This window comes from Chrysochloris asiatica, unplaced genomic scaffold, assembly GCF_000296735.1.
Source record: "Chrysochloris asiatica unplaced genomic scaffold, ChrAsi1.0 scaffold00417, whole genome shotgun sequence".
In the NCBI taxonomy this organism is placed as follows: Eukaryota; Metazoa; Chordata; class Mammalia; order Afrosoricida; family Chrysochloridae; genus Chrysochloris; species Chrysochloris asiatica.
The window spans coordinates 715,266-730,759 of NW_006408935.1; the positions used below are offsets into that span (position 1 = coordinate 715,266).

General features: G+C 50.7%; 1 protein-coding gene across 1 annotated transcript; it reads right to left on the reverse strand.

Annotated features, from left to right (window-relative positions):
• Positions 1-446: 446 nt before the first annotated feature.
• Positions 447-15,269, reverse strand: RASAL3 (RAS protein activator like 3). Its single transcript, XM_006876821.1, has 18 exons — positions 15,217-15,269; positions 14,742-15,076; positions 13,545-13,681; positions 13,381-13,456; positions 13,221-13,282; positions 12,774-12,844; positions 8,559-8,685; positions 8,383-8,481; positions 7,310-7,846; positions 6,562-6,706; positions 6,196-6,340; positions 4,234-4,470; positions 3,941-4,142; positions 3,719-3,837; positions 1,699-2,089; positions 1,300-1,457; positions 694-757; positions 447-590 (listed from the first exon to the last, which is right to left on the reverse strand). The coding sequence occupies exons 2-18, from the start codon at positions 15,061-15,063 to the stop codon at positions 447-449; spliced, it is 3,036 nt and encodes a 1,011-aa protein (XP_006876883.1). The 5' UTR covers positions 15,064-15,076; positions 15,217-15,269.
• Positions 15,270-15,494: the final 225 nt, after the last annotated feature.

Sequence of the window (15,494 nt, forward strand, 5' to 3'; positions counted from 1 at the left end):
CGTGCCCTTCTGTCATGAAGAAACTCACACTCCTTCCTGACTCAGGAGTTGGGACCTCTGAAGATTCTCTCCTTGGTGCTGGGGAGTGTTAGGGATGGGATAGGAGCTTTGTTGGGAAGCAGATGCTACCTATAACAATGATGCATACTTTTTATTCAACACCTTTGTGATTCTTCCACTGTGTAGATAACTTTAGATTCTTTTTACAGATGAGGAAACTGAGGCTCTGAGATTATGGCTAAGGTCACACTTCTCTAATTAGGGCAGTTGAATGGTTGGGGGAGAGGGAGGGTTGTTTTCTGGATGGCAAAGAAACCACAGATTTTACTAAATCAAGAATTTACTGGACAACTTCATAGTGCCATACTGGTTGGCGGCTGCCGGTTCCCTCAGTAGGCCACATAGCATCTCGTTGCTCCCAGACCACTTGGATCAGAGTGGGCAGCTCAGGTGGTGTCTCCGTTGGTACAGGGTGCTTTGAGAGACAAGGGTTGGCTCCTGGGCCCCGGCGTCCTGGGCATAAGTTGCAGGTTTTGGATGGCATTCCTCAGCTGGGCCTGGGTACTCTCCATCTCAGCCACACGACGCTCCTGGGGAGGCAGCGACCATGGGTACAGACCCAAGGGGGATTGCACCCCTCTCCAGGTTCCCACACCTCGAGGATCTGCTCCAGGGCTCGGGCAGAATTCTCACCAGACTCTTTAACCTGTGGCCCTCACTGCTTGGAAGATCGTGCTCTGGTTTCAACTGCGAGGTCCTGTGAAGATCAGGGACAAGGAGGGCATGTCAGAGGCTGAGGCATTCCCCTCCAGCTCCTCGGTGGAGGCCGGTGGACGCATGGGGTGTGTGTGGGGAGGCGGGGTGGTGGTGGTGGTGGAGGCGGATTTGTGCCGGTTGGAGGGCGGGGCCTAAATAAACCTGATGATGGGGCGGGAACCAGGTAACCCAACATTGGTTAGTCCGGGGTGGGAGCCTCACTGGGATGGAGGAGATCCCTGACTGAAGGGACTGACCCAGTCTAGTTGGGAAGGCTTGCCTGGGAGGTGGAGCCTAGATGAGATGAGATGACTAGTAGCTCTAGGGGAGCAGGGTTACTCTGGACGGAGTGACCAAGCGAGTGTGACTGATCCAGAGCGCGAGGTTTTGCCTGGCGTGATCTTGGCAGGGCCCGGATGAAGACCCGGAGCCCTAGGGGTAGGGGCCTGGCCAGATCTGATTGGAGTAGGTTCACCTGTGGGCGGGGCTAATAAAGGGGCGGGGCCTCTGCGGGAAGCTGGGCTGACTACGGGCTGCACCTACCCAGCACAGAGCCTGCTGTCCAGGTCCTGCAGCTGACCTCGTAGATGCTCCTGCTGCTCCGCTAAGGCCCGCACGTGAGCACCCAGCGCCTCTACAAGGGTGGACAGCTCCTTCTGCTCCTGGCGCACGGCGGCCACCTCGCCCTGCAACTCGGCCAGCTGTGGAAAGGAAGCAGCTTTCATCTGATCTTCCTCTCCTTGAAGACCCTGATTCTCTTCCACCTCACCACCTCCCTGTCACTCTGAGGATCATCACTCCCATAGTACAGAGGAAGAAACATGCTTAGAGAGGGCCCAGGGTCACACAGCACAATGAGCTCGGTATTTTAACCTGCCTCATCTTCAGCCTTTTTCCCAACTCTCCCTCCCCGTCAGTGCACGGACCTGGACCAGACCTCACCTTGCCTACAGGTCGGTGAGTGCTCAGTGCCTGGTCCCCGTCCCGCGGTTGTTCCAAGTGGCGCTGCCATGGCACTGATGGTTTCCGAGGCAGAGAGGCAGAGACTCCGGTCCAGGGTCTGCCACGGGGCGCGGGACCCGTGCGCAGGGATCCTTTGGGCCGTGGTCGAGGTCCTTTGGATGGGTGACGGCGGGCGGAACGGCCAGCGGGGACGCTCTGTGTGCGCTGCACTGGCCGAGGCCGTCGAGAGTGTCGCTCCTCTTCAGGCCGTAGCCGAGCCCAACCCCCAGAGCCTTGGTCGCAGCGCAGGGACTGGCTCTTGGAGATGAGGGGGGTATGCTTGGAGAGGTCCCGGGGGGCCAGGAAGCCGGGTTTTTCCCCTACGGAGAAGCTTGGGGTGGGGGTGGGAGCTTCAGACCTTCAACTGGCCCCTAAGCTGATCTCATTCCTACCTCTGGCCAGAAATAACCCTCCAACAAACCCCAAACCCACAGCTGTGGAGTCGATCCAGACTCATAGTAACCACTTGTGTTACAGATTAGAACTGCTCTATGGAGTTTTATAAGGAACTCTGGTAGCGTAGTGGTTATGAATTGGGCTGTGAACCTTAAGGTCAGCAGTTCGAAACTACCAGCTGTTCTGAGGGAGAAAGATGAGGCTTTCTGCTCCCATAAAGATTTACAGCCTTGGAACCGACTCCACATAACCACCATGGGGTTTTATTAGGTGTAATTTGTAGGATAAGCACTGGACTGACACCTGCCAGGTCGGCGATTCAGACCCACCAGCTGCTCCTTGGAAACCCTGTACAGGGTGGCTGAGTCAGAATCAACTCAGGGCACTGAACAACCATCTTTACAGCAGCACATCCCCAGATCTTTCTTCCTTGGTACTGCTGGGTGGGCTTGAACTACCAACCTTGAGGGTAGTAGTTGAGCATTTCAACCACCCAGGGATTTAGAAAGCACATTACCCATGTTCATGGAGGGATCCTGTTTTGCCCTCTGACCCTGAGGTGATGGGGTCTTTAATTTCTGACTACAGTATGATTTCCTGCATGGCCATTGAGGAGACCCAATCTAACCTTCTCTAACTTCAACCCTGACCTCTGACACAATGGAACTCCTGACCTGACTCTGAAACATCTCATTCCATTCTTACCCTTAGCCTGACCTCTGCTCATAAGGGTACCTTTTCATCCCGACTCCCACCCCTCTCCAACATCTGACCTTAAACTGATTCTCTTCCCGACACCTAATAGAAACACAGCAGTCCTGGTGTGGCACTGTGGGTGAATGTGCTGGACTGAAAGGTTGGTTTTGAACCACAAAGTCAGTGAGTGGTTCCCGCTCACCAGCTGCTCCTCGGAAACCCTATGTTGTTGTTGTTGTTATGTGCCGTGGAGTGGGTTCTGACTCATAGCAACCCTGTACAGGGTTTCCGAGGCTGTAAATCTTTATGGGAGCACAAAGCCTCATCTTTCTCCTGCGGAACCGCTGGTAGTTTCGAACTGCTGACCTTGAGGTTAGCAGCCCGACTTGTAACCACTACGCTACCAGAGCTCCTTTACAGGGTGTCTATGAGTCGGAACCGACTCAATGACAGTTAACAACAACAGCAGAACATAGACCCTGACCTCCGACACCAAATCTGATCCTCCGGATGTTTCTTGACATGATCCTGTCCAATCTTCTAACTAACATCTGACTCTGGTCCTGACTTCTGCTTACAATATGATCCTGTCCTGACCGCTAGTGATCACATCTTCCCATCTGATCCGAAACTGATCCCTGATTTGGCCTCTGCCTGAGTTTCAGTCTTCAGCCCTCACCTCTGATGACGTTACTTTCTCTCTCTTACCCTAGATGTGACCTCTCCCTGACTCTGTCCAGCACAGTGTCTAACACTGACCCCACTATGCTCCTGCCTTTATCACTAACCTCAATCTGGCCCTGACCTTGCTTTTGGTTCTGCTCCCACCCATCAGAACCTGGACTAACCTTGAAGCAGGCTAGCTTACCTGGTGTGGACCTGCACTGGGGGTGATGGGAGACGCATTGGCACTGACACGGGTACTGGCTGGCCCTCCTTGATGGCTCGAAGGATGGTGGGCAGAGGTTCCAAGCTGTCCCGGGTAGCCTGGTGAGGCATTCAGGGAGAATGCTGAGCAGCCTTTCTTGGGCCAGAGGCTCCCTGCTTTCTTGCTTCTCCACATGCCCTGTACTTGGGGCTCAGGCCATACCTGGTCCAGCTCAGCAAAGATGGTGCAGAGTTGGGAATGCAGAACTGCCAGCTGGTGGGCCAGGTCGCTGCCGCCTTGGTACCCACTGGGTGCTGCATCCACATCTACCGTGGCCACCTGGTCCAGAAAGTGTTGCATGGCCGGGCCTCGATCCTCCAGGAAGCTATTCATGAAGCCCATGTAGGCTTCCTTCTCACCAAATCTGATTGGGGCCAGACTGAGTAGATCAGACCAGGCACCAGTGTCTCCTCTCCCCACACCTAGATGCTCACTTCTAGCCCCCCAATACCTACGGGGCACGGTTGGCGAGGTTCTGGATGACTTTGGCGATCAGTGTGAGGGTGCGAGCTGGGCCAGGTGCTGGGTGCTCTGGGGCTAGGCCAAATAGGCTGGGTGACAGGATGGCAGGGCACAGGAGTCGAAGGAAGAGGGAGGCACATACCAGCCGTGGGCCCAGTGTCTCAGAGCCTCGGGCCTTGCATGCTTCTCGCCAGCCTGAGAACACAGTGCCGAGCTCTACTGGGAACCAGCTGGGGCAGAAGAGGCAATGGTCAGAGGGGGGAAGGTATGGGCATAAAGGTCATATGTGGTCAGGGGCATGAGGTCAGAGGTCAGGAGCCACCTATGGTCTGGATGCCAGGATTGAGGCATCGGGAATAATACTGCTTGGGGCGAGGATTTATGGTATAGTGATAGAGAACAGTAGGAACAAGGTCATATGGAGACAGTTTATGAACTTGGGATGGAGCTAACTATTATATATAATTGAACGTAAATTTGGGGTGCCAGAGTACATGATGTGAAGTAGAAATGGGATTGGGACGTAGGATCACCTATGAGAATTCACAGGAAGTCATTCTGTCTCAAGTTACCTTGGGATTAGGAGTACAGGTTCACCTAGGGTCAGAAATCATGGGATTGAAATCCTAGAATACGTGTTACTAGTAGGCATGGGATTTAGAGTTTAGGGTCATGGACTTGGGGATATGGCATCACCTGCAGTTAAGAGGTCATAGGACTGAGGTCCTATGTTAACTGGGGTTAGGTGGGATGGAATTGGGGTCTGGGGTCACCTGAGGTTAGAGGACTAAGAGTTGGGTACCAGTTTACTTGGGGTCAGGAGGTAGGGTTGCCAAATTTAGCAAATAAAAATTCAGGACACCCAGTGAAACTTGAATTTCAGGTAAACAAGAGATACTTTTTTTAATGTTGTTGTTAAGTGCTGTTGAGTTTGTTCTAACTCATAGCAACCCTGTGCAGGGTTTCCGAGGCTGCAGAAAGCCTCATCTTTCTCCTATGGACTGTCTCGTGGATTTGAACTGCCAAATTTGTGATTATCCTACCCCATCAGAACTTCTTTTTAGTATTGTTGTTGTGAACTGCCATCAAGTTGGTTCCGACCCATATCAACCCTAAAAAGAGTTTCCAAGGAGCTACTGGTGAGCTTGAACTGCTGACCTCATGGTTCAAACTGACTTTGCAGTCCAGCGCATTAACCCATAGCACCAGTATGTTCCAAATATAGTGGGAGAAAGATGAGGTTTTCTGTTCTCAGAAAGACTTAGAAATATCGATACACCTACAAGCAAGACCTACAAGGAACTCTCGTGTGGCGCTGTAGCATAAGCATTTGACTGCAATGTCAAACTGCAAGGTTGGCAGTTAAAACCTACCAATTGCTCCTTGGAAAACCTATACAGGGCCCTTATGAGTTGGAACCGACTTAACAGCACTAACAACATCCTGAAGGTTAGTTCATCTGTACTGCTAACCATAAGGTTGGCAGTCCAAACCCACCAACCAGCCACACACACACACACACACACACACACACACACACACACACACACACAAAAGACTTAGAGCCTCAGAAACCCTGTACAAGGTTGCTACAAGTCAGAACCAAGTCAATGACACCTAACAACACGTTCCAAATATAGGTCCCTGGGGAGTGCAAATGATTTACACTCAACTGCTAACCTAAAGGTCAGTTGTTTGAACCCACCCAGGGTACCCAGGATACCATGGAAGACTCTGTTAAGATTACAGTTAGTTGTGGAGAAGTTCTATTCTGCAATATATAGACTCACCATATATTAGAATTAGCTTGACAGTAACTAACAACATGTCCCCACTATTGCACCAAATTTAATTAAGTGTCCTGCATTTCATCTGGTAGCTTTAATTGGGGACCAGGGTCAGTATGGTAGTTGAAGACAAGGGTAGGTATAGAGGCTGGGGCCCTCGATTCTTACTCATAGGAATGGACAATGTTCTCGAAGACCTCCTCACAGCCTTCTCGCAGCCTGGCCTGGTGCTGGGGTAGCTCAGGGGCAGGACACTTGCTGGGGTCCACCTCGCAGTCCTCAGTGGAGGTACAGAGACATCGTACAACCTGCCCTGCAGTCCAGCACAGCCAGATCGGGCAAGTACACATGATCACCAGGACCCACCACACCAGCCTTCCAACTCTATCTCCAACTTACCCCAGAAACACCTAACATTTCTGGGAGTCCTCAATCCCCACCCCAGGATTCCAGACTCACCCACCACTAGAGTCCAAGTTGTCCAGGACCCCCCAGGCCAATAAGCAGGACTCTGACATCTACTCCTCAGCTTACCCAGGGTCTCTTGGAGGTAATCTTGTGCCACCAGCTTCATGTACTCGTCAATGGCCTTGGTGGCCAGCGTGTTTTCCCGGAACAACAGCGCCTCGCGCCCTCCACAGCGCGCCAGTTCTGCGGTACCTAGGTCTGTCACCAGTGCCTGGGCAGGGCAGGAGGATGGCGGGGGTAAACTGAGTCGGGGAAATCCAGGGCCTTAGCTCATCCCTCACACCTGGGGCTCAAGCTCCGCTGCTCATAGCTACTACACTCTCGTTTGGAGTTCACAAAGGCTGAAACCCCTGACAGCAGAAAATTGGGACTTTTAGACCTTCCACTCAACTCAGGCTCCACCCCTCACAGCTGCTCTGCCTCTTCAGGATGCCCCTCAGTATCCTCCCAGTTTAGCCAATCAGCCCCTCATATGTGATGTTGTTGCCCTGGTCACAGCTATTGCCTTAAATCTCCTCTACAGACTGAAGCTCAAGCCACGCCCCTTGCAGTTTATCTGCCCCTTTAAAATGATGCTCAGTTCCCGCCCTTGCAGCTGAAGTTCGGCCGCGGTCTTCGCAGGTGGCATGCTACTCTTACATCTGCTCAGTTCCCGCCTCTGGCAGTTGAAGTTTAGGCCTCGCCCCAAGTAGATGCTGTTCTAACCCCGCCTCTTAATCCGCTCCGCCCCTCGCAGGTGCCGCTCGGGGTCCAGCCTCCTGCTAGTGGTCAGCCCTCCCGGGGGCCCTCGGGTGGCGCAGTCGCAGCTCCGCACCTGCGCTCGGCCGGTGGCCCGCAGTACACGCACCATGGCGGCTGCTAGTTCTTCTTTGGCCTGCGCGGGTAGCGCGGGCTCGAGCGCCCCACAGAGGCGCTTATAGTGGAAGGTGAGGAACTCGGCCAGCTCCTTGTAGCGTTCGGACGGCAGCACTCGCAGTCGCCGCGCTCGGGCCCGTGCCCGTAGTGCTGCGCCCGCCGGCGCTCCCTGCAGCGGGAACCAGCGCTCCAGGCCGGCTGCAGGGCCGCAGGGCGCGCCCAGCTCCGCCAGCGCCAGCGCCACGCGGCCCAGTGCCGCGTCTCCTGGTCCCACGCCACGCAGCCTTAGCGACAGGTGCCGTGCGGGCGGTAGAGCATCGAAGTGGAAGCGCTCAGCCCAGAACAGCTGACCCGGGCCGGACCGCGGCGCTGTACGCGCTAGCAGTGAGCCGTCCAGCCACAGCTCAGCGCGCACGCCCGCTGCCGCTGCTCGCGGCAGACCCTTTGCTTCGTGCACCCAAACGCTCAGCCACGTCTCTTCCCGTTCCATGTTGTCCTGGGGATAGGGTTGGGTGTCAGCGAAGGGAGAGGGCACAGACAACACGAAATTTCGAACCTTTGCTCCGTGCCCCAGGAAGATCGTTGGGCCTCGCGGGGAAGAGGATGTCGTCATGGGGGTCCTCACGTGGCTTCGCTTAAACCCATTAACATTTCTGGGGTCTTTGAGAGACCTGGAGTCCCTGGGAGGCTCAAATGGTTAAGTGCTCCGTTACTACCGTGATCTGCTTCCAAAAGGTCACAACCTTGAAAATCCAATGGAGCAGTTCTACTCTACGCACCTGCGGTCTCCATGAGTCGGAACTGACTGGAGAGCCCGGGCCTACAGCAGCTGCTGCGAAGTAAGGCAGTAGCTGTGGCCTGCTAGACAGGGCTTTGGGTGAGAACAGAGGCAAAACTGAATGGAAGGGGCGGGGCTGGTAAAAGTCAGAAGAGGGCGTATCTCGGATAGGTTGCAAAAGCATGGGCGGGACTGATGTGGCTCAGGCGGAGTTTTACGTGGCTGGGGTTTGGAGAGGGTGGAAGATAGCTGACCTGGCTGGACTGGAACTGTCGACGAAGGTCCTCAATCCAGCGGTTCCTCTCGGCGGCTGAGCGGCATGAGAAGCAGCGGCTTCCGCCTGCCCACGTGACCTGTTGGGCAGTGGTTCAGAGTTGGGCTTGAAGCCAGACGTGGAGACAAAGGATTGGTTTGGATTAGTGAAGCTTACCTGGAAGCAGTGGGGTTCCCCAAGAAGGCTAGGGTGCAGTGGCCAGATTCGCACGTTCTGTTCGGCGCCTAGATCCAGCTCGGAGAGTGTGGCGAGCGATTCCCGTGAGCCCAGAGCACTGGGGGGCCTGTAGAAGGGCGAGGTATGGGTCATTCTACACACACACACACACACCCCACACACACTCACACTCTTCAAGACTGAAGAAAGGTCAGGATTGACTTCAACCTAAATTGGATCCTGTTCCTTCCCTCCCTCCGTCACCTATAGCTCTCCATGCTCCACCTCCAAACTCTGCATGACCCTCCACAATCCAGTCCTTGTTACCCCTTAATGTCATCGTCCTCCACTCTCTAAGCTCCAACCACATCTGCCTTTGTTTTGTCCATTCGTGCAAAGTTCTTCTGGCTTCTTGACCTTTGCATATGCTGTTCCTTCTACCTGGAATGCTTTCCCACTGTTTCCACCACTCATCTGTCAATTTTTCCTACTAAAGGAACTCTGCTAACGTAGTGGTTACGAATCTGGCTTTGAACTGCAAGGTCAGCAGCTTGAAACTACCAGCTGTTCTGCGGGAGAAAGATGAGGCTTTCTGCTCCCGTAAAGATTTACAGCCTTGGAAACCCTGTACAGGGTCGCTATGAGTCAGAACCGACTCCACGGCACATAACAACAACAACAACAAATGGTGGCTTGCATGTGCTATGAAATCTACCAGTAGTATTTTAAATACCAGCAGGTCACCTATGGTGGACAGGTTTCAGCTGTGCTTCCGGTCTAAAACAGACTAGGAAAAAGCAGAGGCAGACTAATTCTGAATACTTAGCCCCAGAAAATCTTATGAATAGCAGTGGACCACTGTCAGTACCAGAATACTGAATATTGAAACGTGATGAATAGCACCAGAATATTGTCCAATACCATGCGGGAAGATGACCCCTCAGGTGGGAAGGTACTCAAAATAGGACTGGGGAACAGCTGCCTCCTCAAAGTAGAGTTGACCATGATGATGCAAATGGAGTTAAGCTTTCAGGACCTTCATTTGCTGATGAGGCACAACTCAAAATGAGGAGAAATTACTGTAAACATCCATTAATGATCTGAACATGGAATGTACAGATTATGCATCTAGGAAAATGAAATGAAGCATATAAAGATCGCTATCCTAGGCATTAGTGAGCTGAAATGGAGGTGTTGTTGTTAAGTGCCATTGAGTTGGTTCTAACTCATAGCAACCCTGTATAGGGTTTCTGAGGAGTGGTTGGTGAGCTTGAACTGCTGACCTTGCGGTTCAACCCAACCTTGCTGTACTGTGCACTAACCCGCAGCACCACACCAAACAGTGGCTATTTTGAATCAGACAATCATATGGTTTACTATGCCGGGAATGACAAACTGAAGAGGAATGATGTCACATTCATTATCAAAAAGAATATTTCATGATCTATCTTGAAAGTATAATGTTGTCTGTGATAGGATAATATCCATATGCCTTCAGGAAAGACCTGTTACTATTATTCAAATTCACATACAAACCACTTAGCTTGTGATGATGAAATAGAAGAGTTCTACCAACTTCCTCAGTCTGAAATTGATCAAACATGCAACCAAAATATATTGATAATTACTGGTGATTGAAATACAAAGGTTGGAAGCAAAGAGGAAGGATCGGTAGTTGGAAAGTGTGGCTTAGTGTTAGAAATGATGCTGAAGATCACATTATAGAGTTCTGCAAGACCAATGACTTTTCATCTCAAATACCTTTTTTTAAACAACATAAAAAACAACTATACCCATGGACCTCACCAAATGGAATATACAGAAATTAAATTGACTACATCTATGGAAAGAGACAGTGGAAAAGCTCCTTATCATCAGCCAAAATGAAGTCAGGAGCAATTGCTCATATGCAAGTTCAAGCTGAAGCTGAAGAATTGAAACAAGTCCATATGAGTCAAAATTTTACCTTGAACATATCCCACCTGAATTTAGAGATCATCTGAAGAACAGATTGGATGCATTAGACACTAATGACTGAACACCAGAAGAATTGTGGGATGACATCAAGAACATCATACAGGAAGAAAGCAAAAGGTCTTTAAAAAGAAAAGAAAGAAGGAAAAGACCAAAATGGATGTCAGACAAGAATCTGAAACTTGCTCTCCAGTGTACAGATGCTAAAGTAAAAGAGCTGAACAGAAAATGTCAAAGGGTAGCTCACGAAGACAAAGTCAAGTATTAAAATGAAGTGTGCAAAGACCTGGAGTTAGAAAACCAAAAGAGAACACGTTACTCAGCATTTCTCAAGCTGGGGGAACTGAAGAAAATTCAAGTCTCAACTTTCGTTGTTGAAAGATTCTCTGGGCAAATAATTGAATGATGCAGAAAGCATCAAGAGAAGATGGAAGAAATACATAGAGTCACTGTACCAAAAGGAAATGGTTAATGTTCAACCATTTCAAGAAGTAGCATATAATCAAGAAGCCCAAGGTGCATTGAAGGCATTGGCAAAGAACAAGGCTCCAGGAATGATGGAATACAAATTGAAATCTTTCCACAAACTAATGCAGCCCTGGAGGCACTTACTCATCTATGCCAAGAAATTTGGAAAACAGCTACCTGGCCAGCTAATTGGAAGAGATCCACATGTCTGCCCATTCCAAAGAGAGGTGACCTAACGGAATGTGGAAATTATCAGACAACATCATTAATATCACATGCAAGTAAAATTTTGCTGAAGATAATTTGAAAATGACTGTAACAGTATTTTGATAGTGAACTGCTAGAGGTTCAAGCTGGATTCAGATGAGGACATGGAGCAAGGGATATCATTTGCTGACATCAGATGGATCTGGGCTGAAAGCAGAGAGTACCAGAAAGATTTTACTTGTGCTTTATTGACTATGCAAAGACATTCGACTGTTTGGATCATGACAAACTATGGATAACACTGTGAAGAATGGATATTCCAGAACACTTATGTGCTCTTGAGGAGCCTGTACATAGACCAAAAGGCAGTCAATCAAACATAACAAAGGGACACAGAATGATTTAAGATCAGGAAAGGTGTATGCCAGGGTTATATTCTTTCACCATACTTATTCTATCTGTAAACTGAGCAACTATTCGAAGAAGAGGGATCATACAAAGAGTAACAGGGCATCAGGATTGGAGGCAGACTCTCTAACAACCTGTGATATGCAGATTACAAAGCCTTGCTTGCTGAAAAGTGAAGAGACTTAAGATACTGATGAAGATCTAAGATCACAGCCTGAATGTATTGTGGTTGTACCACTGGACCAATAAATAATACTATGATAAATGGAGAAAAGATTGACATTATTAAAAACTTCATTTTGCTTGGATCCACTGCTAACACTCACAGAAACAGCAGTCAAGAAATCAAATGAGGTATTTCATTTAGTCAAATGTGCTGCACAAGACCTCTTTAAGGTGTTCAAGAGCAAAGTTTGAGGACTAAGGTGTGCCTGACCCAAGCCATGATATTTTCAATAGCCTTGTATGCATGTGAAAGTTGGACCATGAATATGGAAGACTGTAGAAGAATTGATGCATTTGAGTTCTAGTGTTGGTGGGGAATATTAAAAGTACCATGGACTGCCAGAAGAACAAACAAATCTGTGTTGGTAGAAGTACAATCAGAATGTTCCTTAGAAGCCAATGTGGTGATACTTTGTCTCTCAGACTTCATCTCTCATATCAGGAGGGACCAGTCCTTGGTAAAGTGGAAGACCAGCAAAAAAGAGGAAGACGCCCAGTGAGATGAATTGGCACAGTGGCCGCAACAATGGGCTATACTTTAACAAGTATTGCGAGGATGGCCTAGGACGGGGTAGTGTTTCATTCTGTTGTACATACGGTCACTAGGAGTTGGACTGGACTCAACAGCACCTAACAACAACAACTTGTCCTGGTTAATTTCCACCCAACCTTCAGATCTCAGCTCAGGAGTCAATGATTGGGGAGGCTTCCCTTGGCATTCCCAGACTAGGGTGTTGATTTGGCTCCTGTTTTATCCTAATGGGCTGAAGGCTGGGTCCATGGAAGGTCTCTCAGTGACCTTAGTGTCACCCAACATGGTGTAGGGTACCGAAAGGGTTGCACAGGATATTTGATGAAGGATTAAATGAAAGATAGAGGAGAGGAAGGGGCAGTGCTGGGCCCTAGGCCCTCTGGCTTCTCAGTGACTCTTACCCATCCCGGGGAATATTGGCTCCCAGCTCCAGCTTGGCCTTTTTCTTTTCTTTCAGCCTCTTGAGTAATCCCTACGAGGAGGAGAATGTCAACTGAACAGAACTCTGTTTCCTCCTCAGTTCCTTCTTAGCCCCCAACTTCTCCCAGAGTATCTGCGGGTCTTGGAGGACCACAAGCTCAGGCTGAATTATTGGGAATAATAAATAATGAGGGCAACAAAGGCTCTGGTTTCTGAAGCACCTACTTAACTTTTTCTGTGTTCCTCATTGAGTTCCTAGAACAGCCTTGAGAGGGAGGTTCTTTCATTAGCTTCATTGGACAGATGGGAACACTGAAGGACATGAGTTGCCTAGGCCACCCGGTAAGAATCCCCTTTCAGTTCTAAGGATCTTGGAATCTTTGATCTTCCCTCTCCCCCATCCTTCCCACCTCTGCTGGCTTCCTCACCCGAACATTGTGGACCTGGTTGGGGCCAGCAGCCTCTGGTTCATTTCTTCCAGGAGTCCGATCTGTAGGTGTGGGAGGTTGGGGTTTGGGGATCATTTTGATTCTGCCCCACCTTAAGAGACTCCCAAGCACCCCAGCCCTCTCCATTCCTTAAGTTTACCTGGATCCCTGAGGTTCCCCATGGCTGCCTGGGTGCTGGTCTCAGAGCTTCCACTCCCTGCCCGGGTTCGACGACCCTATTCCCCCAGAAGAGAAGGCAGATTGCTTTCTAGTCTCTCTTGAATCCCCACTTACCCTTCCCCCAACTCGTGTGCTCCCTCTCACCTCCTCCTCACTCCCAAACAGCACCAGTTTTCCATCAAGTAGGGTGAAAGCCCCAATATCCCAGACAGGCACATCTGGTGTGGGGGCCTCTGGGATTTGTGGGGCAGAAGGCTCTGGCTCTGGCTTCAGCTCTGGCTCTGGTTATGGGCAGAGGAGAAAGTATTGGGGACAGGGAGTCCTTTCTTCTCCCTCAGGCCTCCCTCTCTATTTATCAAAGCTCATTAGGAATTCCTTCCTGGGTTCCCAGCAGCCATGTCAGGTTCTGTGACTTTGGGCATGTCTTCACTAACCATAGGTCATTATTCCCATTTGACTGATGGGGAAACTGAGGCTCAAGGAGGTGAAGAAACTAAGACATGGAGACATGAAGGCAGGAGGGCAGGAGGCAGAGGCGTTGAATATCCAGGCAGTAAGTGATGAGTCTTGGTCATCAGATATGAGAAGACACCCATTGTGGCATTTAGCATTTAGATATTACCCACTTACTTGGAAACCCTATACAGTGTTGTTATGGGTCGGAACCGACTTGATGACACTTAACAACAACAACAACAAATACCCAGTACTGTGTCAACTGTTCTGCACACATTCTCTTATTAATTCGACAGCCCTTTTACCAAGAAGGAACTGAGGCCCCAAGATTTGGAGTGACTTGTCTAGGTCACACAGCTTGTGAATGGTTGAGCCAAGCTTCATACACAAACATTCAGTCTCTTAACCAAGCCATTGGGTAGGTCCCAGAGGTTATATTATGAGACAACAACTGTGGTCCCTTGCAGAAATAATCAACTGATGGTGCAAAGTGTTCGAAGGAACAGAAAATGACCAGGCTGGAGGGCAGGACAGTAGAAGGCAGTTGAGATGTATAGTTGGGCAGGAGAGGATGAGCCTGGTCCATGAATGTGAGGGACCTGTAAGGGCTGAGAATCATTTGGTATCTGGACAGTGCTATTTTGGATCTATTTCTTGTCTCTTCCTGAGATGGAGCCCTTAGCCCCCAGCTCCCAGGCCATTCCCCCCAACCTCCCCAGGCTCTGGGTTAGGTAAAAAGAGGGAAGAGGGCAGCCGGGCCCCAGCTACTTCCTGCTGAGCTTTTTCGCTCCCCACAACTTCCTGTGTCTGATGCTCTGGAGGTACACAAACCCAAGCATCCGGCCTCCCAGCCTGGCCCAGCCTCAGGATGGGGGATCCATGTACCTGAGGCCTCTGGCTCTGGTTCTGGCTCCGGGGATGGGTTCTTTGGCCTCCCCCAGCGGGTCTTGGATAGCCGGAATCTGTTGATCCGAGTATCCTTTGGAGGTACAGAGAGGACACGACGAAATAGCGAGCGGGGTGCTGGCTGGCTGCTGGCTGCAGGCTCTGGGTGGCTCAGTGCCCTTCCCCAGCCTGCAAAGCGGCTCCAACGGAACCCTCCCGTCCCCTTCTCACCACCACTCCCAGTATGCCAGCGGTAGGAGCTCAGGGAGGTAGGGGCTGCGAGCTGGGTTTGGGAGGCCTGGTGGGGCGATGGTGGTTCCATGGTGAACAGTCTCCTGGGGAATGAGAGACTGACAGTTCTGCCCATTGTTTGCCCACATGCCACCCTCATCTCAGCTCCCTCCCCACTCTCAGCTCTGCCTCTAGGGACCCCCAAGAGGGCAAATATACTCTCTCCCCACAAGCATTCTCTTACCTTGATTTCCTGACCAGCCCCAGACTCAGCAGCCGTCTGCACCCTGCTTGGCTTCCTCCTGCTGAACCCAACTCCACGTGACTCTGTCTGTCCCACCCCACCCCACAACCAGGCTGGGAGGGCACAGTGGGGGCAGGATGCTGAGGGGAGAAGAGGTGGCAGCAGGCCACAGAATCCCTTACTGACCAAGAGGCTGCCTCTCTGAGCCTCAGTTGCCTTCTCTGCCAAATGGGCACAGACTGGTGAGACTATGGAGCAACTCTTATTCATTGGTGGTC

Coding starts and splice junctions, on each gene's coding strand:
- RASAL3 (XM_006876821.1), bottom strand. CDS start 15,063: ATGGAACCACCATCGCCCCACCAGGCCTCCCAAACCCAGCTCGCAGCC. Junction 8,482..8,558: donor GGGAACCCCACTGCTTCCAG/GTAAGCTTCACT, acceptor ACTGCCCAACAG/GTCACGTGGGCAGGCGGAAG. Junction 2,090..3,718: donor CCAGTGCAGGTCCACACCAG/GTAAGCTAGCCT, acceptor CCCCACCCCAAG/CTTCTCCGTAGGGGAAAAAC.